General features: G+C 34.1%; 2 protein-coding genes across 8 annotated transcripts in view; one reads left to right on the top strand and one right to left on the bottom strand.

Annotated features, from left to right (window-relative positions):
• Window positions 1-6,770, bottom strand: part of LOC105201195 (trafficking kinesin-binding protein milt) — a 63,089-nt gene extending 56,319 nt beyond the window's left edge. Inside the window, exons 1-2 of one of the 2 annotated variants that reach the window (XM_026132913.2) lie at window positions 6,274-6,770; window positions 1,289-1,496 (exon numbers count right to left, since the gene is read on the bottom strand). In XM_026132913.2, the coding sequence (XP_025988698.1) occupies window positions 1,289-1,496; window positions 6,274-6,489 (424 nt within the window). In that variant the 5' untranslated portion in view covers window positions 6,490-6,770. Of the gene's footprint in view, window positions 1-1,288; window positions 1,497-3,973; window positions 4,978-6,273 lie in introns of those variants that run through there. The other variant, XM_039449149.1, reaches the window with a different exon arrangement.
• A 1,643-nt stretch (window positions 6,771-8,413) lies between these two features.
• Window positions 8,414-27,806, top strand: part of LOC105201194 (protein abrupt) — a 32,696-nt gene continuing 13,303 nt past the window's right edge. For 3 of the 6 annotated variants that reach the window (XM_039449189.1, XM_039449194.1, XM_039449196.1), the window contains exons 1-5: window positions 16,059-16,398; window positions 17,577-17,771; window positions 17,874-18,128; window positions 18,235-18,370; window positions 18,542-18,613. In XM_039449189.1, coding sequence (XP_039305123.1) covers window positions 16,210-16,398; window positions 17,577-17,771; window positions 17,874-18,128; window positions 18,235-18,370; window positions 18,542-18,613 — 847 coding nt within the window. In that variant the 5' untranslated portion in view covers window positions 16,059-16,209. The other 3 variants (XM_039449183.1, XM_039449181.1, XM_011169124.3) reach the window with 3 other exon arrangements.

A 27,806-nucleotide genomic window follows, 5' to 3' on the forward strand; every position in this document is an offset into this window, starting at 1 on the left:
TAAATTACTGATACAGTTAATCAGTTTAGTGAAACACTTTCTTAAAAGCCTTGCCATTAAAACGCCGCTAAATTGTTGACATAAAACTTCACACTTAATCCAGTAGCTTAAAAATGTCAATTGAGCGAAAAACATACGAAAGAACTCGCCTATATGCTCAGGCCCGTATTCAGAACATGCACATAAAGATGCTAGCGTGCTTCCTCGCCATTCTTTATCGTTCGTTATTCGCGAAACAAAGATAGAATAATAAAAAAGTGCGCCAACATCTTTATAAGCGCAATATCTGAATACGGGCCTTGGACTTTTCCGAAAGTGCGTGAAGTGACGACGGCGTAGTGATTTAGATTCTAAAATATCACAAAACTAGCCCTTAGTAGGTCGCCTATTTCGAGATCGGAATAATTATGCTCTCGAAATTTCGAGCGAAATAATGGTACCTTGAGCTTTGTCAGTTTGTTCCGAGAATATTATCGATTGAGTCTTTGTATCGCAATCAATATATGAAGCGTATATATCAAAGATAAAAGATATTCGTAGAATGTAGATGACTGTAATGACGATAAAATTAATCTCAGTGACAACCGTCATTTTTAGCATGATGGTTATAATGATGATGATGATGATGATGATGATGATGATGATGATGATGATGATGATGATGATGATGATGATGATGATGAAGATGATTATGATGCTGACGACGACAACAAAAATGATGATGACTAGAACGATAACGATAATGATGATGACGTCCATGACGATGAGAATGGAGCGTGGCGCATTATCCGCCGGCAGAAGTAATCATCATTTGGCTCGGGCCAATGGGAAACACCATGGAGGCTTGGAACAGGTAAGCCGTAGAGCCACTTTATAAAACTCCTCGTGCTAGCACCGTCAAAGACAGTTTCTCCTCGTACGCTTACAAAGTAAGATGTGGTAAATGCAAACCTTGAACCCGTAACATCAACGTGCTGTTGTTTCGAAAATCAGTTTGCGCGAGAAATTCTCGTCGGAGACGACCAAAAGTTTTCGCTGCGCTTACATGCGTCAGTTGAAATCACGTTGGTCACGTTTAAACGTGCGTTTTAGTCGTGTTTAAAAGAACGAATCTACAAAGTAACGATTCCTCTGACGATCGCGCTGTCGTGATTGCTAAGGAAATAGTAGAGCTCATAAAAATATTCAGTGAAATAATCAATATCTCGAGCACCGTTCCGTGGCATCGGCCAAGCGACAGCTGGTACGTATATAAAAAATGAGATAAAAATTTCTTTCGTTTCCTTACCCGTGATGGTCTCAGCGTCGCGGGTACTAACGCGAGTAACTAGTTTGCTCTTCGGTGACCTTAACGCCTGGAGAGTCGCCCTTGCCGTGGGTGAGACCTTTAGGGAGGCGGCGGATGATCGGATGGGGCCTTCGGGCCGCTTTGGACCCTCATCTTCCACGGTGGCCAGCTTGGACGCGGTGGCGACGAACGATATCGCCTCGCTTTCCTGAAATGCAAACTTTATATTTAGCATTTTCGCGACCCGGTCAGATTTAGAACTATTTAGGACACGCGAGATCTTCGCGCGAGAGATTAGTTTTGCATTTATTTTCTATTTTAAACTGCTTTTAAATCTCACGTATCGTCGCAAATGCAAATATCAGTTGTTGAACGAAGATCCCGGTATTTTACCGTGCCTTAAAAGTTCGAGATAACTTTGTTGATATGTCTATTTCGAATGATTGCGTAAATACGATCTTGCAGGTTCTTTAAGGCAAGATTTTTTTTTTTTAACTTTAATCAAATTGTGTACATTGTAGATGTATGAGCTCAGACAACATGGAACGAAACGCGTTCTTTTACGCGCGTGTCATCGCCAGAACAAACGCGAGATATCTTTGAAGGGGCGGTTTCACGTTCCCCAAGCTCCTAAATACGCATCAGGAGGGGACGGGCATTTAAGGCCGTTGTGCTTATTTAGACCGGTAGCGCTCCGGCGGACACGTTCATTTTGCTCGTCTTCCGGTTCTAGTCCGAGTTTATTTCAGGACACTGACTCGAGACAGTACAGTCATTTCGACTGTTTTTGCAAAAGCACGGTCTACTGAATCCTCGTTATGTCTCCTCGAGACAGACGTCGCGCTTCGTGACGATTTTACCAATACACATACTTCGGTACTAATTTTAAATTAAATATAAATAAATATAATTATTATACTTTTAAATTTATGAATTAAATACGTAGTAGCACGTGATTTTAATATTTAATATTTAATCCTTGTTGATAACAAATTACTGGAATTGATATTGATATTATTCAAACAAATTAATTTTACACGCACACTTTTGTACTCACGTACAATTTTCTATTAAAATTTACCTTCAAAGTCGTGACAACCATGGATGTTAGGTTTCAAAGACTTTTGCTATAAATTTAGCAAAATTTAATTAAACTATTTTACATTGCAAAATAATTATAATAATAGTAATATTTTAATATAAAATAATTTGATTAAATTTTACTAAAATTTTACTAAAGTTTATTAAAATTTTAATAAAATCCCATCAAACTATTTTATATTATATTGTATACCATTACAATTACTTTTTATTATAAACTATTTTATAATAAAATATATAGTTTGGTTAAATTTTACTAAAATTATAATAAAATTCTTTAAAATCTATATTTAATAAAATCCCTATTGTTCTTTAATTTTAATGGTTTTAAAAGTAAATTCCAAGAAAAAATTCTTTCCGTGTAAAATAAATCCCTCCATATCAGCAATTCATTTTATAATAATTAAAAATTGTATTCTCAATATAAAAGAATTATATACTTTTTAAGCCCGCTTAATACTCTTAATGAATAAAAAAATATATTCTTTCCTATCCATATAGAATATTCTTTGAAACTAAAAATATATTCTTTCTAACAAACTTCTAATGGCAATCTATACATGCTACGTTTCATTTGATGTTTGCAAATATCATTATACTAGCATTATATTTAACAGTGAGTTCAAAAAGTACAGAATTTTTTTTTAAGTATCCTTGTTTTTAAGAAAGTAAACATTGATTAGTAATTTATTAACAAAGAATTCATATATTTATATATACAATCTACTACGTCCACAATTAACTATAAATTGCTAATTAAGTTTTAGATTCTAAAAATGTGCCTTTAAAAGATATCCCCTAGACGAATATTTTCTATCTCATTACTGATGCAGCGTAGTATGTTTAATATTAAAAATCTTAAACATCGCGATATTTGAATAATGGACGAGATAGTAATAAAAAGTAATAAAAAGTGGCTCGACGAGCTAATTTAATCAGCTCATACAACATGCATGTTGTAAAGATCAGTATTCACCACTTATTTTATTAGTTTGTTTTCAACCTTCATAATCGGCGGAAAACAGTGTCTCAATAAAGTTCAATAATTTAAAATAACATTTTCTTTCATATTTGTGGTAAAACGTTCATATAAAAATCAGTTCTAGAATAAATCCTATAAAAAATTGCATATATACTTAATATTTATTAACTGCAAGTATAAAAATAAGTAGAATAACAATAAATTATAAAAATTAAAAGTATATCCGCTGCTATTCTGTCCTTTAGAAGAATTCCCTTTGAAGTTAAGAAAATCCTCTTAATGCCTATTGCGCTTAAGTTGAGAATACAATTTTTTTCAATGTAGCAATCCTGATTCCTTTGTGGAAATTTTTCCTTTCATTGCCACCGATATCATATCAATGCGAGCGATAAGGCAACAAGAATCGCACATTTACACGTCATATTAATCACCAATCATCACGCTTATGCGCGTTAACAAGTGTAGCGTGAGAGTTGTTATATCGTTAAGAATCAAGACAACCGTGAACTTTAATTGCGCGGAGCACGAGCAATAATATCTAGGAAGATAAACGGCTAAACGGGCGTTACGTAAAATTTTCAGGGCGATATTTACGAGCAGACCTCAACGTCAGAGTCGAAGCGGTACAGCTGCGTGACCGGAGGTGGGCCGAGACGCGTTTTGCACATCTCTTTCGACACGCTAGTCAAGGTTCGTTAGCGTTTCGCCGTCAATTTCACTTTCCGACTCTTCTCGGCGATCTGGGCTGCGCAAGGCGACGCAAGGTTATGAGAAACAATACCGTATTCTGATGTCGCTGTGCTATACGCGAGCAGTACGGAACGCGACAATGTCATAAGACGGATAATCGATCTCCAGCGGTATTCTCGACTGGCATTTTTGTAGAAAATTAACTGTGGACGATTGAACGTTGAGAGCTGCTAATGTGCAGTGTGCGAGAGTAAAACGAAAATGGGGAGAAAGATAAAACCGATTAATTACAAAAATCGATCGCGATAAAAAATCGATTATCTTTGAACGGTAAATTTAATCGATAACAATCGCGCTTTCAATTAATAAAAAGGCTCCCACCGCGCTTCGTCGAAAAGGAAAAGAAAACAAGAAAGTTTGAGTTGTAAAAACAGAATCACAGAAAAAAAAAGGTCGAAAAGTCAATTCAACGGCAAATTACGTTAAACACTTCAATATGTATTCATCCTTGGGAGATGGGGCGAATAACAAAGAGAAGCTAATTCGCTAAGTGATGGTAAATAAGGCATTAAAAAGCGCCTCGTTAATTTCGCGAGGTAGTCACGAGCGTATTTCCGTTTATCTCGAGGCCTATACCGATTGATTATACGAACATTGATCGCGCACCGTATCGCACCGTATTTCAGCGTGTTCGAGATAATGTCGCATTACTAAACTTAGATGCGTCTCGCAAATTGAGGGAATCTCCCTAATAGCTGGCAGCTTTCGCGGAGTGGGAGAAACCGGTTCGCACGTCTCGTTTATCGTCATTTCGGCATATGGTACTAATTGAGAAATTTTATATTCATCACCACGCGAAATAATGAGTAAGCGACCGCGATCTTTCTTAATTCTTATACTCAAATGCGCGAAAGAAACGCGAGATGACTAATTTTACATTTTATCTACGGAAAGAACAGTTTTGCTGAAGTAGAGGGGAGTAATATGGCACTCATTTTCGTTTTATTGATTAACTTTGTTAATAATCAATATTTTATATTTAAACTTGAACGATTATATTCGTCAACGGGTTGTTAAACAGATTCTAGACTCAAGGTAATGAAATGTTTATTACTTAAGATGTGATTTATAAAAATGTGACCCACTGAACAATCGGTGGAAGAGAAAAAGTGGTGATAATATGAATAGTCCAAAAATAAACTTAAAAAATTGATTTAGTTAAAAAAAAACACTATTTTGTTACAAAATTATATGTTTTTAATTTTACATTGTTTAGAATTTTCCTGCGTTCAGAAACATTAAAAATATCATTTTAACCTTGTTTAACTTTAAACAATAAGATTAAAATGGTATCTCTAATATTTCTGAACACAGCTCTCTAGAATGACAATCAATTTATCGACGAAGAAATATTTCAATATAAAAATTTCACTTAAAAAACCATATTAACAAAATCCTATGTTATTGTTTAATTTTGCATTACTCGAAATGTGTGCAGCCAGATAAAAAGTTAAATAACAAACAAAAACACTCGAGTGTATATTCGTATGATAATACGCTCAAGTTTAAAAACGAGGTAATATATGTAATTAAGTGTTAAAATGTACTTTGAAAAAGTTTCAAAGGGCTCAAAAATAAAAATGCTTTATAACAATTGTCGGCTGTTGTGTATTGGCATATTGGCGTAACTAAAAAATGGCGGGCTACTAAACAAATAATTGCATGAGCAATTGTTAAAATTCGTCACCTAAAAACGAAGATAATAAGAATAACCGTAATGTTCACAGTAGTCATAATCCCTCCTCCTCTATTTAAAAATTTAGCTGACTACAAATCAGAAAATAATATTAAAAATTCAAAGTAAATAAAATAACTAGAAGATTAAAATAATGTAGGACGCTTAAACTGATTGTTCAAATATCAAATCTTCTTACAACATCGCTCATTTACTTGATCATCCTTCACAATTATTTTGACGGTTCGACAAAATTATTTTCAGCTCTGTATCCAGTTGAATTTTTAAATGTCAGCAAAACCATTCCGCGCGAGGTTGAAAATTTCGCAGTGTGATGCAATCCCGCGATTTGATGCAATCCATAGGATGATAACGCCAGCTCGATGATTAGTAATCATCTTTCGTTCGCGGATCGTTCTCATCGCACGTGCTCCTTTGGCTTTTCTTTCTAAATTTATCTCTTTCTCGCAAACTTACGAACGGAATGAGAAAAACCGGGGATAGCGGCTCTCCCGCGGACTGATAAGTTGTCATCGCCGTGCGCACGTGTCGCGCCAGGGATCCATCGTGGGATAAATCCGACGCGACGTCCCTCTCGCATCCGTTGCCCTGTGTCTTATTGTCGCGACTCTTGAAGACACGCCGCGCCGAATTGCGGCGCGCCTCCGCGAACGCGATTCCTCGCAGCAGCATCACGCGACGTCGATGTCAACGTTGATGGAAAAAACAAAAAATTAAACGGCGCTTTGTAACACTCGACAAATAGAGCCACGATTAACTCTCGACGATAAAGAGGAACACTGGTCCGATGCGCGCAAAGTTCTCGATTGCGCGTTAATTTAAACATCAAGTACGAATATGATAAAGCGCGAAAGCGCGCGCACGATTCTTTGCTCGAGTAACTCGATCAATTCTGCAGAATCCCGCCGATATGCAATAATAATGTGAGTTTCGCCCCTTATCTACGGATACTCGCTGATATGCGGTACAATCTCGTTTAAAAATGATCGCTCGAGTGAATAAAAAAAACAAAAAAACGAGAGATGATATTGAAAAAAGAGTTATATATGCCAAGTAAGGAGCTACGCGCAAAATGAATGGAATACTTGGAAAGAACAATTTTGCTAAAATATCTAAACATTTAGTTAGATACAATAATTATTGTAGTAGGACCAACTATGATGAGCAAGGCTGCAAGAAAAAGGGTGGGTCTATAAGGGCCGATTTTGGCTCTATGCTGTCCAAACTGATAAAAATCTATACCTTGAAGTCGATTATATTTGATTTGAGTGATTCCAGTTATTTTGGGATTTATTAGCACGTATTGTTTAAATTTTAATATATAATAGATTCGGCATCAAATGCAAAAGGAATTAAGAAAACTATTATTTCAGAATGATTTAGATTTTCCGATAGGACTGCCTTTTTTTCCATACATGAAGTATTCTAAATATTAATTTCTGATATAAATATGATAATACCACTGCACTAAATATCTCCGTGACTTGGAATCACTCAAAATGTATAATTAAAAATATAGTTTCATGAATTTTCACTCAAAAAAAATTTTGTTGAGGTAGATTTTTAGATCTCACAACAAAAATTTATCGCTATTATTTTTTGTATCTGTTAAAATATTGATTATCACATGTAGTATTTATAGCAGCAACATTTTAACAATATTTTCCAGAAAATTTAAAATCTCATTGCCAATTATACAGTCAAATTTTATAAAAAGTATGATTGTTCTAAATGAATAGGCGTCATAAAAAAATTTTCTAAATTTCACAAATAGTTCAGATATAAATTCTCTGTTTTGGTAAGTACCAAAGATTGATTAAGTACCAAACATATGCGATATTATAATATTTGCTAATCATTTATCTATCTTAGTTAATTATTTGCAGCCAAAAAAATGGTACCTTTAAGTACTTGCATTTTTTTTTTAAGTATAGACAAAATTTTTAGAGAGCCAAAATTGGACTTTATAGATGCTCCTTTTTAACAACCAATTTGAATGTCCGACGCAATTATTTTGATAGCCTAACAGTACTATTTCCAGATGTGTATCTAGTTAAATTTTTAGACACTTTACAGCAAAACTATCTTTTCCGCGAGTAGGTAACAGAAAATAAAGAACAATTGAATATGTTAAATAAAGAACATTTTACATGTTTCATAATAACGTTCTTTAAGGAACATTTCATTATTGAATAAAGGAAAAACATTTTACATGTTGAAAAGTTCCTTAGTCTATGTTCTCTATTCCATTTGCGTAACTTTTAAAGCCGTAAGAGATTGTGATTAGATGGAAATTTAATTTAAAAAAATCAACAAAATAAAATCAATATCAAGTTTAGTGAACTGTGCTTTGACTAGTCAAATTTCAATTTAATTCCAAGCTCTAGTCTGATTACAGCTTAATGCAAGAAAACGCAGATATTTGCAGAGCCAAATATGAATATTAAAATTATACTGTAGGTAGTAACAGATAAATGTAGAACTTATAAATATATATTAAAACAATATATATTTTTCGTACATACTGTAGTATTAAAACAATTCGGCGCTACGCGCTAATAATTCTATTTTTGACTTTTTTATAGATCAAACTTGAACATCGCGAGTTAAATTGGAAAGCCTCTGGATCTAGTCCACGAGCTGCCAATTGCATATTCCTGACTTAATGGAATAAAATTAATGAAATAAAACGCTATGAAATTTCTCTTTTTCACCTGAGAATATTACGCTCGCTGATTGTTTTGTTTTTTAAATAAAAACGCGAGATTAATCCTTTAGAAATGTTTGCTATGCGTTGATGTCTGGATTGCGCGAATTTCTATATCAGTTGCAACAGTCGTGAAATAAATTGAGCATTGATGCTGTCTGAATTGCTAGATATTAATCAAATATGATAGTAAATAATTTTATATCAGTTTGTATCTATCCTATTAGCTTTTTTTTTATTCATCATGTATTGATCATGTCTATACTTTGTAGACTGGTCGTTTTATTTTTTTATGGAACTTCTGCGTCTGATTACGTAACATAATTGCAGATTAGACATATTCTCTTAATTATGCATACCGCACGTTGATATAATTTGCATATTGGTTTCAACCCAGAATTCTTATTTATTGAAAATTATGCGGGAAGTACGTTTCTAGACTTACTTTCGTTATTAAAACTACGATTATGTGAAAATTAAAGCCTCGTTATTATTGTGAGGGAATCTTGTTTAATTTATACTGCACGTGGAAGGTGGTTTTTGTACGTGCGTATATGTAGTACATCAAGAAACGTGATGTAACGCGCTATAAACGTAGCAATTGAGATAAAAAAACAAACTGATGTTTGCTTTACAACCTGTCCAAGTAACGTCTATGTTCATAATTTCTTATGCAAAGAATTATTACAATTTTATATATCATACATAAGATATACAGCGAATTGAAATAACTGTAATTTTCGTATGGAGTATAACAAGTGTACATTTTTACTTAGTTTAATACACGCGAGATCTTTTATCTATTAAAATGTTTTCTATCACCCAGAACAAATTGCGGGAACCGTGAGCTGCTCTCACATCTCAGTCACGAGACGAAGAGCGAACCAACTCAATCGCGGAGTGATCCTCGAAGGAGTGGACATCGCGTTAACAGAGCCGACATTCATTCGATCGTGACAAGGCGCTTTCTACACGGACTGTACGTTGCAAGTCCGTCCGACTCCTACCAAGATTAAGGTAATGCTCGGCTGATATGATACAATAGTTATGTAGTCTTTTCAGTACTCTATGGTGCTTCCGCTGGATGGCCGCGACATTCGCAAAGCTTTAGAATAATATTTGACGTCGCAGAGATAGAAAGGTACGAGCCTATCATCCCTTGCCATATGATTCATACGTGCTTAGCATTAGTCATTCAGATTAAGATTAGATTAAATGTATCATCTGTGGGAAAGCCAGATTGAAAAGAAGAAAACTTGCATCATCTGAGAATCAGAAATCTTGAGGTGGATTAATTATGTCTCTTATGTCATCTTAATGTTCTAACGTCCATCCCCACTAACGTAGATTAACATTAATCTTGGTTCGTCTTGATCTTTAATCTTTAAGATAAATCTTTTTCTAATTCTTCAAATTAAAAGAGAATTAAGAACACGTTAAATAGAGATTAAAGTTATCTACATTAGTGGAAACAAACATAAGCAATTTAGTATACAAATCCTGCATCAGAAGGATCTTTACAACGTAGATTTAGATTAAAAAAATAAATTTAAACTCCAAAGAAATCACACGCATATAAAGATATATCGTAGTTTATCTTTTACGAAATTTGATTTAAATTTAAAGAAAAGTGCTCACCGTAGCGTAGGATGAAGTTTTTGGTTTCCACTATGGGAAACCACCACGATCACCAGTGGAAGAGGTCGTGCAGGGACTGAAATAGCAAAAGAGTGTGCGATTAGTGTAACAGAAATTTCATAGCAAAACTATGTCTGTTGATTTCAAACTAGTTCATTACATTAAAGAAATTGTCATAAGATCAGCCGAATACGCAATATGGTTACGTGTGTCATCCTTTGTCTGCTAATTGCATTGTTCACTGTTTCACTGTTCACTATCGTGTCACGTCATTTTATGTCCTACTTGGCAGAGATCTGTATTTTGTCTAGATATGTAATTTCTATAAAAGATAGCTATTGCAACAATTGTCCAAAATAAAAGAGAGAGAGAGAGAGAGAGAGAAATTTTGTGCAATAACAGAATCATAGTTACATAAATCATGCCAAACAGAAATAATTCATTGTCATGGGACGATGTCCACAATACAGAAATCTTGGAGAAAAAAATGAAGCAAAGTGTACGACGTAGAGAAGGAGAGGGGGAGGGGGGGGAGAGGGAGGCCGCGCGAAACGGAGCCTGCGACGAGCTTATCACAGAGTTTATCTCTCTCCCCCTTTTTTAGGTTATAAGAATGCAATATCTCGAGGAGATACCCGGTGCAAAGTACAAGGTGCACGTTGATTACAACAGATACTTTAGCTGTCCCGGGTACACCTGTTCGTCCCTCCTCCTGCGTCCATTACGAACGGGCGGCACGATAAAGCCCGCGAGCGATTCGGGCGACGGTCAACGGATTAGATCAGCTGTTGACGTCGCGAATCGGCGACGCGTGCATCGAACTGCTCGTGCTACGGATGCGGATGCGCGCGGATGACGAGGCGGGGGAACGTTTTCGTGTGAACGAGCACGGCGGCGACCGTGCTCCTTTAATGTATCGATTGAATATTCCCGCAGTAACCTCAGGCCACGGGCGAGCTCGGACGGAATTAGGTTAAAGGACGGCGTCACGTCGCGAGGACGGGACGTCGTCGAATTCGATCGCTTACCGTGCGTCGATGTCTGGCGCACATTCTTGCTTAAGAATAAATGCAGGGATAAAACGCGGATCGACGCTACACGCGTGTACGTTCACGTCACTGACATGTCTCCGCGAAGAGCACCGGGACACGGCACCGCGCACCCGCGCAAGACGCGTTCGCGAGCAGAACCGCGAGCGACGTGAAGCGAGTCACGAGACGAGCGAGTTGTGGGACGCGCGCGAACGAACGGACGAACGACGAACGACGAACCGAGAGGCGCCAAGCCGCGGCCGCGTCACGGCAGTCCGAAGACGGAAGCACCACGTTAAATATAGGATGCCAAATCGTGCGGCCTACGAGATTCGCGAGAGCGCCTCGTGAGATGCGCATGCAACATAACCGAGAGATGTATTCGGCGCCGTTTTTCGTTTTTCGTCCTGAAGTCAGATGTTTTACGATCCGAACGCAGCGTACCTTGGTATCCTATGCATCGTGATCGTACATTTATATACGGTGTTCCGAAATGCACGAATCAAAACACTAAACGATGTGACGCTTAGATAACTTAAAATTAAACGAGATAATTTGCATATAAATATATCTTAGATAAGATAAAAATTTAATTTTAAATTTATCTAGATAAAAGATAAAATTATATATCAATTATTTATAAGATAATTTTAAGATAATATCGCTGTAAGTAAAATAATTTACAATATGAAACTAATATATATATTTATATTTTTAAATCTCTTAAAAACAAGAGTTCTTCTAATAATTCAATCTGACAAAAAAATGTTTTTTAGAGTTGAATTAAGATACAAATAAAAATCATAATCCAAAAATTAAAAACATAATATAATAACTGACAAAATTCCTTGTAAAAGTAGTTTTCAAACGATTTATAATTTTAGAGAAATTTTTACATTGCTCTCCTATTTTTTGAGAGCTGTGGAATCTGTTCATTAAAAAAATTCTTTTGTTAGAATAAATGGTAGCTTGGGAATTGAGACTATACTTCATATTCATTGTTTATAACATAGGTAATTTAAAAATATAACATTTTTTTTATCTAAGATAAAGCTAAATATATGTAATGTACATTTTAATAATCTTGTTAAAGATAAGATAAAGTCATTTCTTCATCCAGATAATTAGCTACATAATTTTATACAGATAACACTAACAGTAACAAAGTATTCGAAGAATTAAGTAAAATAGTTATTTGTGAATGTTTATTTCAAACAGTTTTTGAGACGTAAAGGTTTAAAAAAAAACTGACCAATTACAAACTACATTTATATAATAGTATGTTCGTAAATTGCACGTGCGGTAGTTCATGATCGCTTGACAAGTATAATAAATCATTTAAATGTAATTTCTGATCGACTAGCTCTAAGCCGTCATATTTCAAAAACTTCGACTTGATATAAAAATTTATAAATAATTATTTTAATTAATTTTTCGAGAACTTTCGTGGTATAATATTTTGATTCGCAAATTTTGGAACACCCTATACAGATAAATTGTGTGTTGAAGACTAAAAAATAAAAAAAATGATAGTAAATAAAGAGATGTTTTCCTTTTCAATTGTACAGTTTATGCGAAAGAGGAAAAAAGAGAAATGATTGCCTTTCTTATCCTTTAGAAGGGATGTATTTTCTCTCTCTCTCTCTCTCTCTCTATTCACATTTTCACTCTCACTCTTATTCTTATTTCCCCTACATTAGGTCTGTTCTTTTAAGTTGCACTTCTTACATAGTTCATCTTTTCTCTTTTTTTTTTCAACAACACAAAAAAGAATAGAAAACATGATTTGTGCAAGAGATTCAGTTGAAAAATAGATTTATCCTCTCTGTTTAACATATTATGTAGAAAAACCATCTCCTCAGCCACACTTATCTCTATTTTTCAATGTCAATTGTCGTATACAAATGTACACTTTATTTACAATATATAAACCTATGATCCTAACACAAAGTATGTAGTGTCTCTGTGACTTTATTGTTTGATGCAACAAAAGTATGAAAGTGCAAAAAATAGTAAAATTAAAAGAATAGATGCATTAAATTAACTAACAAATAATTTTACATTTTTCAGTCGTAGTCAGTGCGCGAATTTCTAAATATAATGCGTCCAAAAGTGCTTAACTTCAGACGTAAAAACATAAATGAAGCGTGAAAACTTCACGCAAAGTATTAACTTTCACGGTAATTGCAATTTCGCCGTTCTCTTTCGGCTAACTTCACATCGAATAATCAGCATACTCAAGTAGACTTCATATTTTAAGCAAAAATTTCATTAGAATTTTTTTCCAGAATTTCTGTATAATTAAAGCAACTTTGAAATAATGGTTAAATTCTTTATAATTGTTAAAATATAAACTATACATTATAGGTCTGAAAAAATTAAAAGTTAAACAATAAAGTTAAAATAATAATAACTTTTAACTAAACTTATTTAATTTTTAATTTTAATTAATTAATTTTAAAATACATAAACTTCAAGTTAATTATTAACTTCTTTCCTAAATTATATAAATTTTACCTATATAAAAAAAATACATTTCCATGTAAAAAATATTTTTTTTTATGTGATATAAATTTAATTTATAAATACAATATTACAATTATTTGGTGTAACTCATAATTATTTTGTGCTTTAAAATTTATTTTGTTAAAAATACGACATTATTTAATATAAATCTAATTTAATATAAATAATGCTTTTCGAAATTATCTTTTAATTAATTAAATTTAATCTTAATTTAATCCAACGCAACTTTTAAGTTAGTTTTTTGTCCAGGTAATTTTTAACAAACCAAAGTTAATTTTGTAACAAATCATTAACTTTAACTTAATTGAGTTAAAAAATATTTACTTATTTAAAATTGATTGTATAACAATTTGATTTCATATTTTGTTTTAAATTTCACAATCTTGTATTATATTAAAGAATAATATTTTCTAGAATGTTACATTTTATTTACTATTCATAATTGAATAAATAAACATAATTAGTCATATTAAACAAAGAAATAAATTACGCGTAATAATAGATTAATTACGATTTAGATAATTTTTAACTTTTATTATTTGATTAAATATTTGTATACAATAATGTTGTTTTTGGAAATCTCTCTTTATTTAACTTTCCACATGATATTTTCATGAAATATTTCAAAAGCTAATCATTTTAAATCAATTTTGTTTTAAGATATATGTATGTTGCATAGATCCTTGTTAATAAAAGAGACAAAACGCCATTCTTTCTTTTAACGATCGAAACGGTTTTGGTTTCTGATTATTGTCTTTAATTATTCTTCCCGATATGTTGCTCGTGTTGCATCAATCATATTCGATAACAAGCTGTTGTTTCCGCAACGTGGCGGCCATATTTCCCCGTCGCACGCATACCCATAAGCAAGCATTTGTAATTACGCAACACGCATGCACGTGTGTACTCGCAGTGGGATCGAAGCAGCATTGTATTGCATGTAGCTTATTATTTCCGAAAATTCGATACCCGTTTCGTCTCCACCATCAGTTTCGACAGCCGGCGCGAGAGCGCGCGCCGTCGACGGCGCATGCGTCGTACGGGTAGAACGTCTGGCTACAATGTTTAGGAACAATTTGTTCCGAGTATGACGTAGCATGCCGCCCGTGAATTTGAAATGGGTATTGATGTAAGGACAATTTTTCTTGTAAATTCAACTTTCGACGCGTAACAAAAAAAAAAAAAATGCAATGTTTTCTGCCAAATTTCACTTTTATATATAAATACAATAAATTTATTCCTTACTTCAAGGAATGTGGAACAAAGGTAACATAATCTTAGTAACAAATAGATCTCGATATTCCTAATATGATTGAACAAACACGCGGCACATTCGGAAACAATCGTCCTTATAGTATAATAAATTCTTTAAAATATATTTTATCGCGTGAGTAAATTAATCACTTACAAATTAGAAAATTCTAGAATTATTGCAGATGTAAAATGTTTTAGATGAATCATGTCTCATATTCGATTTTCTATTTATAATCATCAAATTTTTACGTTCTTCGCGATATAAATAATGCAATAAAGTTTAAGTATTGTTTGAATTAACAGGAAATATTAGTTTATTAAAATTTGTCAAATTTGATAAAATTAGAATATAACAGTGCGCGCCTTCTTTTTTTTCACAGCGATTTTTTAATAAATTTAATAAATATTTATATTAATTAAACAATTACACAATTATTTACTAAAATAATGATACTAATTAACCATTTATGCAATTGTTATATTTATATTAACTGAACAATTAAATAATTATTAAATTAATAAATTTATAACAATCAAAAACGTGAAAAACAGGCTCCAATTAGCTAACGTGCCAATTTTTAATATAGAATACAAATTTCACGTCAAAATACACGCATGCAGATTTTTTTTGGTGAAATGCCTACTGATGCAAGATTCGATTGTTACGAATAAAAAGACTGATCTTACATAAACTCCAATTAACCTAATCAGCTGAATAAATTCATAAGTTGCTATAAAATTTAAAATTGATCATTTTTAACTTAATTTTTTAATAATTTTAATTAAAAAATTAATTATTGTATTTAGTGTTGAATTTTACATAAATAAATTGTAATTTACAGAAAATGGGTAAGGAATACAAAATACGATCAATTTTAAGTTTTGCAGTTAGCTATTATTAAATTTAATCGGCGGATCAAATTAATCGCATACAAGTGAGATCGGCCTTAACAGTTTGCGAGTACCAAATCGCGCCGTTTACTCGCGCGTCTCGCGAGGCGCGACTGCCGTTCCACCGCCTAGAGAATTTTTCTGTCCGATGGCTGGCAACCTGGATATCGATTGTCATTATTTATATCGTACGTTTCCTCTTCAGTCATCGATTCACTTTTTACATTTTACATTTTTACAGTAATGAGAGAGTTAAGTTTTTCCCACGGGCGTATGGTACTTTAAGTTAGCCCCCACATGTGTGATCATAGGTGTTGTTGAAGGGGAGTCGAGTGTGTGAAGAGAATGACGGATAGCCAGCAGCAGTTTTGCTTGCGGTGGAATAACTTTCAGGCGAACATCACGAGCCAGTTCGAGGCGCTGCGAGATGACGAGGACTTCGTCGACGTTACCTTCGCGTGCGACGGCAGGCGACTCCAGGCGCACAAGGTCGTCCTTTCCGCGTGCAGCCCTTACTTCAAGGAGTTGTTCAAGGTTAGAAAACCATTTTCTTCCCGCTCCCCACCTTAGATGTATCCCGCCCCTCCGTCCCCGCCTACCCCTCCCCCTGCTCCCGTTATCCTTCCTCCCCCTTTCGTCCTCCGGCGGCAGCCGTCCGCCCTCTGCCTCCGCCTCCCCCAGCCACTCCCCGCCTCTCCTCTTGCCCCGCGCGTCACCCCTCTCTCTTGCCCGCGTCTCTTCGCCTCTCTCCACCAACCGTTCCTCTCTGCCTCTCTTCGAGCGCGCGCGCGAGCTCGCGCGCGTCTGTATTCCGTATGTTCGCTATGGGTGCGTGGGTATGCGCACGTAACATACATTTCCTTCGTCTCATCTCACGATGAATAATTCCAAAATTACACAATACCTATTTACGCGACGACCTCTTACGCGCCTTATCTTTTTCGTCGAACCTCGGGCTCGTCTCGAGGCGCGCGATTACGTCACGACGTGCATCTGCTTTGCCTTCTCCTCCACGCCCCTCCCCCCTCACCACTTCCCTGCCCCCCTTCCCACCCTCGATTGCCCCGGCCTTTCGCGACCGCGCCGAACAAAATTTATAATTGCAGCCCGGCAATTAACGCGCCGGCGAGGCAGGGGAGTCGATAAATGGCAGACGGCACCGCCGCGTTTGTTCAATGAACGATATTCGCGCTATTGATGGCGAAATTATGCAACCGTAATCTGCACTCTTATCTCTTATATATGTATATATATTTTTTTTCCAGAAAATAAATATGATTGTAATTACCTAAATGAGATAACATTACGATATTGACTGAAATTATAAATGATAAAGGGAAATGATAAAGGATTTTAAAGATATGCACTCCCTCCTGTAATTATATCTGAAAATTAAATATGGAAAATTAAATATGCAGACCTGAATTATTAATGCGATACAATGCAGATAACGTTTTTTTGCGATTTCCCATGATTTTGTAATTATTTATGAAAAACGTTGCGGAATACAGCTAATCTGATTGAGATGAACGTTACATAATAATACATACGTGATATTTTCAAGAAAACGAAATTATAATAACTTTTCTTTATAACTTGTTTTTTATTTTGTTAATTATTTCCGCTTTTCTTAACAAATACTTTATAACATATGTACGTAAAAAACTTGCGTATAGTATATGATTAATAATTCCATGGGCTCTATTTTACAGACAAATCCTTGCAAGCATCCAATAATCTTTATGCGGGATGTTGAGTTTGAACATCTACAGTCATTATTGGAATTTATGTACGCTGGCGAGGTAAATATCTCGCAAGCAGAATTACCTACATTTCTACGTACTGCTGAATCTCTTCAAATTCGTGGCCTCACCGACTCCCAAAGTAATCAGCACAACAACGAAAAGGTGTGTTTAAAAGTTTGCATATAAGTTTGGTATACATATACTGTAATTATTTATGTGATGTAATATGTATCATAATATATAATTTTTTTAAACAATTTATAGCATTTGAAGACAAATAACATCCATGCATCAAACGGTCGTGATCTGATCTCTCCGAGCTTTGACGATGAACGCAGTAAAACTCCACCACCTTCGAGCCCTCCACCACTGAAAAGGCTGTGTAAAAGAAGTGATTCACCTCCAGTTTCTAGTCCAGCACCCACTGTGCCGCCTTGTGCTACCATTGCACCACGTTCGCGCCCACTTATCGAGCCTCAAGTTCAGCTCGATTGTTACAAAGATCTCGATATTGTTGAGGTATTTTATTTTATACTGTACAATTGCATGTGTTTTTGATGTGTCTTATGTATATACACAGATTTTCGCAGTACCTACTTATCAAACCTGTATTTTGTACTTTCAGCCAAAAATAGAATTACCTGAATATGGCAGTGATGACGATTGCTCACCTAAACCGGAAGCTAATGCATTGCCCAGTGGATTTCTCAGCTTGGATAGTGGTATGGAAGTGTTACCATCTTATCCACCATCTTATCAAGGTAATATACAAGATATTTAAAATTAAATGCAAACATTTTGTTTTGTAAAATTGTTTCGATAATTAAGTTTTCCAAAGTTAAGTTCCAAATAGAGTTCAACCTTTTTTTTATGTATTTCTATTTATTGAAGATATCAAATAGCTAAAATTCATATTATCATGTCTATTTTAGGAAACCAAAACGTAGAAGGAGGAATGCCAGGTCCATCACATGGGAGTACAGAATTAAATCAAGAACAGCAAGGTGAGTCAAACTTTATCTTATTTCTTGGTAGTGCGAGCACCATTACAAACAGCAACAACCTAGCCTTACATCACAAATGTCAAATGTGAGTAGAAACAAGGAAGCAGAAAGGAATCTTGATGGTTTGAAATGGTAAGCTCGTGTGTAGCTCGGTAGGTCTTGGTAGGTGGTAGGAGACATTTGACACTCGGAGGCTGTAACAGGCCTGAGTCCACAGAGTGCAGTTTGCAGTAAGCAGCTGTGTTGTATGAACGTTACCGAAATAGCCCGGAAACTTGAATCATTAACAATTAAGTCCTGCGTGTACATAATCAAAAACAACCCCATCCCATTATGCTTTATAATCTTTTGTTTTCCTGCTTCACGTATATATTAATGCGTATACATATACATATACATACACTAGATTTCCCTGGTAAATTGTTTAATATAGAAAAAATAATTGCTTATTAAAAAGTTAACGCGCTCAGACGATATTATTAAGGAAGAGTATTTTGTAATCATTCGCTTTTTCGTTTACTAATAATATCAATGCCATATTTACATGTGACAAGTTTTTAAATTGGCTTGTACATATTGCTTTTAATAAAATCAATGTGATCTAATTAGATGATTAGTGTCGTATATTTTTATGCACATTATAATTGTTAGTTAATATTGAAGTCCATTGATGAATAATCAAGTAAAAGTGCAATACTCGGGATTATACCTATTTATAATTGTGTCTGTGATTATGGTAACATTATACTCACTGATGTATTTGTTTTCAATTTATATAAAACAATTTTAGATTGGCTATCTTATTTTCGGATTATAATATGAAACCAAATATCATAATTAATCAAAATCTAAATTCATCAAATGATCTCTTATGTAATTTACGACTAATTATAAAAATTATACTACCACGTAGCAAAATGAATTACAATATATGTCTGTATGTTTGTAACAAACAATATATCTAATTTTTTGTGTAAAAATATTATGTCCATATGTAATAAAAAAAAACATGAAAAATGTGCAGTAAACATACAAAACAAGACTCACTAATTTACTGGTTCTCATTATTCATCGATTCATGCTTACCATTGTTTTCAAACTATGTGTTTTTTCTTACTGCATTACCATTGTTTTGTCTGCTAAACATATTTGACTCATCACATCCTTGCAAGTGATACTCTTGCGGGGGGATCCTTTTTGTACTGTACCATGCAGGCAGCAAAATTGGGTAGCGCTAAATAGGGTTGTTTGCTGGTTGTTGCTGTCCTGTGGTGGGTGGTATCATTCTGATATTATACGTGGTGTGACAAGGCGTGGTGCTATGCTGTGGTAACGTGCAATGCTGTGGGCTGCTACCGGTTAGAGCAAGTTGTGTGTGTGTTGCAGCTGACCTGCGTAAACTGCACTCGCTGGACCCACGCCCCTGTCCTGTGTGCAACCGCATGTACAGTAACTTGTCCAACCTGCGGCAGCACATGCGCCTCATCCACAACCCTCAGAGTGTCACTTGCCCTCTATGTAACAAGCCATTCAAGACCAAGCTGTACCTGAAGCGTCACCTGGTCAGTTTCCACGAACTCAGTGTGGCAGACAGGCAACGTCAGGAAGAGATCTACCAACATCAAGTTAAGGTTCAGGTCCAGGGACAGGGACAAACGCAGGTTCAGGGAGGAGCTCAAGCTCAAACCCAAACACAAACACAAGTTCAGGCTCAAACACAAGCTCAGACACAAGCTCAGACTCAGGTGGATAATAAGGTGCTTTTAACGGCTGCTACCCCACCTACCCGGGGTACTACCGAGGAAGGTGGGGCTAGCGGTGGTGGAAGCACTACAGAACCAAAGCTCAGATCGTATCAGACACAAGCTGGCGATAATGCTTATCCGGTAGAGGTAGCGCAGATTGGTGATTCAAAGCATTTTGCTAGTGGGATGTTGCAATTCGATGCTACGTATCACTAATATGTGTACAGGATTTATTTATTTTTTAACGCGCCCAGTATCATTTTGTGATATAGTAACGAATCGTTTATCTCTTTTATTGTTTAGTGAACTTGTGATTCAATAGGAAACGTATCTTCGTAGTTGACCGACAAATAGGTAGAAATAACGTTACGACACAAGGCTGATTCCGTATTTAATAATCAGGATATCCTGCACGCTCAAATGTGCAGGTGTATAACTTATAATTTTTAATCTTTTGAAATGCGCATATGCAATTCTTGTCGCACACAAGTGAAAGACAAGATGTCAAATCCGATTGACGGTCGCGTACTTGATTGTTTTCGTCCGTAATAAGACGCCTACATAGATCATTCGAATGATCATTCATACGAAGGTCGACAGTGTATATAGGTTTGGGAGACTAGTTTACATATAAAAGTCCCGTGCCTATTCATCGTAAAGATGAAAGCTGATGAGGGAGAGAACGACTAAAAATGCCGATGGTGGAGCAGCCATCCCACCTCGTACTGATAATTCTGCAGCCGGATACTTGTTGTTTTATTTAATGCTATACAGTGTTATACAGACTACAGATATTTACTACAATATTATATTCTTACAGAGGATTATATTTACTTTATTATTGCAACGCAATGTGCAATGACATAGCTCGTACATGATATATTTTTCACATGCATACATTGCAATATACAGCCAATTGACAGCTCAACAGAGTAATAATATTTATTATTAACAGTTATCAACAAACCGTGATCGCAATAATGCAGCAGATTGAATTTAACAATATATAATAAGAAGGCAATGTCTCTGCTGGTTTCTCGTTTCTAAGTGTGGAAGACTTGTTTTTTAAGTACTTCTACCTCAACAGCATGTATATTTATGGAAATAAGGATGCTTACTTCATTCTTTATTTCTGTAGAGATTCATAGATTATAATACTCTCACAATATTTATAGAATATATATGTAAGAGAGTTATATTTTTGAGTTTGTATAGTGAGTTTTTAATTTATTTTTATTTTTATCGGGGAATCTTTTAAAATTTAAAAACAATTTTTGAAAATATATCTTAAATGTTTAAAACAGTATTTACGTATCAAGAAACGCGCCAGATTTATACATATAGCAATAACTTGATAAATAATGTTGTATATCTTTTATAGGAAGGAAAAGGCTTTTTTTTAATAGTATATTTTTTTCAAGATTTTTTTTTTTTTCAAAACTTCTACATTAATATGCATTTTTTATAATTTCCATGTACATATAATTTTTATTTTCGATGATTCCGATAATCATCATTTTCTACCTTTTCCTACTACGTGCAATTAATTTCTGTTATCTTTAACAGGATATTCAGTTTCAGCTTTATATAAAAGTAAACCAGCATAGATATCTGCTATACAATTCCATAGCCATAGTACCACACAGTACAACTCAGGATCTTTTATATTATATTTTACAGATGACAATAGTTCCATAAGTACGATTTATAATAGCGATTCTAGGAAATGGGGGCACAGAGTATGTTCCCTAGAATCGTAACTTTTTAAGTCGTACCATTCATATGACAGGCTCCTTACCTCACATACAATCAAATTACTAAACAGATGCAGCTATATATTATTATAATATATTTACATACAACAACTTACAATAGTACTGGGAACGTTGCAACGACTGCAACCAAACACAGATTACCGATATTATACAAACGATTTTTATTATCTGTTATTACATTGGTAAGTGATTGCAATGTTTTTTTACAAGTTAAATGTACTACGAATATACATTCAAGATTTTCGTTTACGATATGAATGGATGCCCAGCACAACTGACAATTAGTACCGAAATAAGATTAGATTATAAATGTTGCATATCATATTATAATATTGTTATACATTTGCCAAGCAGTGTTACATTCATCAACTCTCAGGCTTTGGATCATACACGGATTTCATTTTGCTTCTTATCAATACTAAGTTTCTTGTAATATATTTTTGTTATAATACCACATATATAATACATATTATAATTATATATATACATTGTATACATATATATACATATGTATGTATATATGTACATTTGTATATGTATATTATAATAATATATATTTCATTATATATATTATATATAATGTATAACATTTCATGTTATATGTATGTATAACATTTTATGTAATACACATTTATGTAATCATAGATGAAAATCCAATTATTAATTTCTATAATACAGTATATCTTGTAGAACAAGAGAGACAGATATTTTTTCTACATTATTTAATAAAGTATCACATTTCTCGTTCTACTACTCTAGCCCGCTTTTTTGTGTTAACAGTACGTAATCTACAATTGATATTATTTATAAGAGCATTGTTTATGCTATTAAGCCGCTTTTAATATATTTGCTTGCAATCATTTCAGTATCTACTCGATCCTTTGCCTGAGATCCATATACTGTGTATATCAGAGTGATGTGTTACAGAATGTCACATAATAGTAAGCATCATTTGACAGGCCGGACTTCGCTGGGCATTAAAACCGGTTACCTAGCTAATATCACAATACAATTTCAAACATTCACTGTTATAATTGCGATTATATTACGAATTCAAATGGTGTGCTAACATTCCGCAGCACGGAGACAGCAGAGAACAGAAAATAAGAAAAGTTGAAAAAAAGAAAGAAAAAAAAAAGTGAAACGATGATATCGATCGAACGAGCACACTTACAGCTAATAGAAGAAAAGAACTTTGCATAGTATTTTTTTGGGTCTAACAATGCAATTTATCGTATATTAAATGAAAGAGAGATATTCGCGACATACACCGTGTCGAGAAAAGTATCTCTAAGTGATGAAATACAAACAGTACTTGCCATTTTTTCCAAAAGAACTCGATGAGTAGGTACAGCAAGCTCACTGAAAAAAAAAGTATCTTTTGTCTGCGATAATAAGTTTTAACTTTATCCTACTACGATTTAGCATTTGTATCATGCGTTGTTACGACTATTATTGCTATTACAATAACTACTACCGCTATTATTATCAATATCAATACCACCACTACTACTACTACTACTACTACTACTACTACTACTATTACTATTACTACTACTATTACTACTGTCCTACTACTATTATTATCGCCCATTATTCAAAATTTTGGACGCATTGTATTGTCTCGAGGATATTTTATTTTCGAAAAAGATATATATCGGTTCCTGCGTCACACGTTACGCCGTGTGTCGCTTTTTTCGATCATAAAAATATCGTTTAGCGCATTTAATTATGTGTTGTATATATGTAAATTATTATGTAATTTGTATGCGCGTCACAGAAAAAAAGGTAAATAACTCGTGTATTCGATCGCTAGCTGTTACTAATATAGACGTAGCTGTAAGGAACATTATTTTGATGGAAGACGATAGAAGGTTTCTCTTTTAAACGATGGACATCTTCCTATCTTTTTGTTCATGGTATTACAAAATAATTTGTGCGTAATATTTTGCAGCTACAATTTGATTTATATTATTATTTATTCAGTAATTTAAAATGAAAAATTTCTTAATTCTAGTCATCAAAAAACAACACTTTTATACATTCGGTGAAATTTGTATTATTATTTGGAATTGTGGTCATTGTCAGTATTAATATTTTAGAATTAATATCTAAATTGAAAGAGATTGGTAGTATTAAAATAATTTGAGAAAGTATTTTTGGAAAAATGTTTCACGTATCATACTTTGTTTGACAAAGTTTTTTTTTCGAATATTTTTAATGGACTGTTATTTTTTAAGATTATATGTTTCTAATATATTCTCTAAGTATATTTTCAATTAATATATAATATAGTTTAAGAAAATAAGTCCAATGTGCAAGAGCATGTAGTACTTAATAATTTTAATTATCATTTTGTTATTATTATTTTATGAATAAAATCTTATGATTTTATAATTAAGAATTAATAAAATATTAATTCTTAAAGTAACCTTTTCATCCTCTATATTGATATATGAGATTGGTATAAATTCGTAGGTAGAATTTTATGCATGAGAGCGTAATGATAGTGTGTAATAATACACTATTTTTTAAAATAAGGCTATTGACCTATTAAGAAAAAAAAAGACAGAAGAGAACACACAGAAATTGTGGTAATATTACACAAACACAAATACAACAAAAAATACGTCGTGATGTCTTCGTTCGAATGAGAAACCGCAATTTTTTTAACGCAATATAGTCCACATAATTTTTAATTTAACTTCTGTTCCTGATCGTCATGTCGATCCTTTACGAGTGTACTTTTTCAAAAATATATAAGCTTAAGAGATAGAGTTAGATTTTAGTACGCTCGAGAGGCAAAAGTGCGAAATTTTCGATGTAAATAGCGGCAATTTTTCCAATATGACCGTATCGAGGAATATTTCGCTTCTAAAGTAGTCACACGCTAATATTTAAGTATGATATTTATTCGAATCATGGCGTATCTGAAGTAAGTTATTCTCTAAGTAAACGGGTAGGTCAATAGCGTCTTGTGCTATCTCACGTATAATTATATAATGGCAATTGCATTGCAAAAGTATACATACGACTGATTTTCGATGAGTGCGAGTGTGAGTGCGCAGTATGTACTGAATTAAGGCGTAAGAAAAAAGAAAGAGGAAAGAAGTGAAGTACAGTAGCTTGTACTTGGCGGAATTTCTGAACAGATAATTGATGAGAAAATTCGTATCGCCTCTTTGTCACGCGTGAAAGAAAAAAAAAAAAATATCGCGTATGTGAAAAACGACCTACCGATATTCTCGATAGAAACTCTAAGATTGTACACAAGTGCAATTTATGGAAGAGCAAATTTATTGATTTACACAGTTAAATCTTAGATCCAAATTTTTACTACAGTCTGAGTCAACGGTGGTACTCATTTAATAATAATAATTTAATACTAATTAATATTAATTTACTAAGAAAGATAAAAATTTGACAATTAAGAATAAACACGTTCTTATTAGTTCCTATCGAGACACTCGTTAGGTGTAGCAATTTTGTAGCGACAAAACTGATAGAATAAAAAAATCGATGAAGTGCTCTTTTTAGGCTGATCGTATGGGTTCTATGAAAGTGACTTAGTATTGGCTTAATGTAAACGCGACGGAAGTTGGCGGAAGAAAGTGCAAATTCTCCGATTTACGCTTTAAGACATAGATCTTCTTCTTGTTTTCAACAAGCAATTATCTGGACAGAATGAGCTCTGCATCAAAAAAAGAACTCGAATTCATAATGCAAACATTTACCGAGAGATGTATATTTTACTTTCGGCTAACGCTCCCGCTAAATATTTTCTCCATAAGGATTTGATACGCCACGATAATTTATTTATTATAACTATGCGGCACTGCGTTATATTTAACTGACTAGCAGTCGAGCTAGTGATGGGCGCAAGGTGATTTAACAGTATTTGGATACATGTGCAGGCGTTACGAATTTGAATATGTTTTTATTATGACAGTTTACATATTCTTGTAGGTTTTTGATGCTAGTATCGTAAAAGAAACTGAAGGAATATATTGGACAATATGTAAAGTTTTACTTCTAGTAACGTGATAAATAATTTCGATCAATTTTTATATAAAATCGACATAAATGTGCCGATAGCAGCATAACTTGCAGATATAATATCTTTGTATTTTTCTACGATATATCTTTTTACTCGTGTTTCTTTCATTTCACACGTCAGATACGATTTTGTTTAGAAACGTTTAGAAAGTAGTTACATATATGAAAACTGCATACATGCGCATGTATCCGTGGCCCAACACTACAAGTAGCTTAAGCATCGTTGAGCTTGCATCAAGTACGCTTGCAATTTACTGCACATACGCTGCACTTAATTTATCGGAGATTATCTGGAGCAAGACTTGAACCTTTGTGCATGGATATGTGCCGCGAGCGCGATTTAATTTACCATTTCGCAATTATTGCGAAGCGTAACGGCGGAAAATTCTTGTGAATGTTGTGATTACTGAACGAATGGTGAAGTTGTAGAGGCTACCTCCATTTCGTTATTCGTTATAAGTAGCTTTTATGTTATTCTTTAAGTTTTAACATTGTGTTATATCACAAGATCGGAAAGGAAAAAAAATTTTTAAATTGATATTTGAAAGGGTTTGTGCAAAACACGTGATATTTACGAAGATAAATAGTATTATACGTTGCCGTCCATTTTTTTATATGATAGAGTGATTTAATTAACCTTTACTCATGTCAATTATTTATGAAATATTTCGATATATACGTACCGTACCGATTCAACACGATTCATTGTTTATTTCATTTCTACAGATGTAGCTTTAAAAGGAAATTGTTTCGTGTTGCGTAAATTGGAAAATTTAAATTAAAAGCGGTATTCAATTATCTTTTCACCGGCATGTGAATTAAATGGAATAAGTAATAAATTTAGTAAGTTCTAACGATAAACTATAACGATTTTACATTCGAGTTGAGCATTTATCTTTAAAAAAGTATGTATTGATTACGTACCAGCTTAATTGTCTCAATTTGTCTCATCCGCTCTCTAAATCGAAATCATTGTATTATTCACTGATTTGCAGCGCTGTATTTATAATCGTGATAATCAGGGAATATTGTGTATTCAATAATTTCGATTAAGAGGGGGAAATTCTCACTAATCAGAATCAGTGTATTATCATCCAAAGACATATTTCACTGATTGAAATAGTTACAAGTATAGCACTGAAATCAATAAAATTTTACCTGATTCCAATTTAGAGTTCGATTATTCGCCACGGAAGATGGTTTTGTTTCGTATTATTCTAAAAAACCTATTCTCAAATAAAAAAAAAATGCACAAATGGTTATCTCAAAGTAAGCTTGCGAAGGATCGCGCGGCACTGTCGAGTCGCATCACGTATAAACCCTATACATGTATACAACGTGCGTTAATTTCGCTAGCGACAGGTGCATCAAGTAGCCATAGATTTGTAATCAAGTGTGCTTTTCACCTCGGCCCCCTTTCCCCGCGTTTTTGCGACACGCAGACGACACGCGAGTTTCATTATTTAATCGCAATGTCGACACGCGATACGGGATCGTCCCCGTCGTCACTCGTCTGACATAAGTCTCTCGCAGCTCTCGCAAAATACGATACTAAGCATAATCCTATCATAATAGCGATGTTCCTATCTTACGTTCGTGTTTTTGTACGTGTTTCGA

This window comes from Solenopsis invicta, chromosome 1 (assembly GCF_016802725.1).
Source record: "Solenopsis invicta isolate M01_SB chromosome 1, UNIL_Sinv_3.0, whole genome shotgun sequence".
Classification (NCBI taxonomy): domain Eukaryota; kingdom Metazoa; phylum Arthropoda; class Insecta; order Hymenoptera; family Formicidae; genus Solenopsis; species Solenopsis invicta.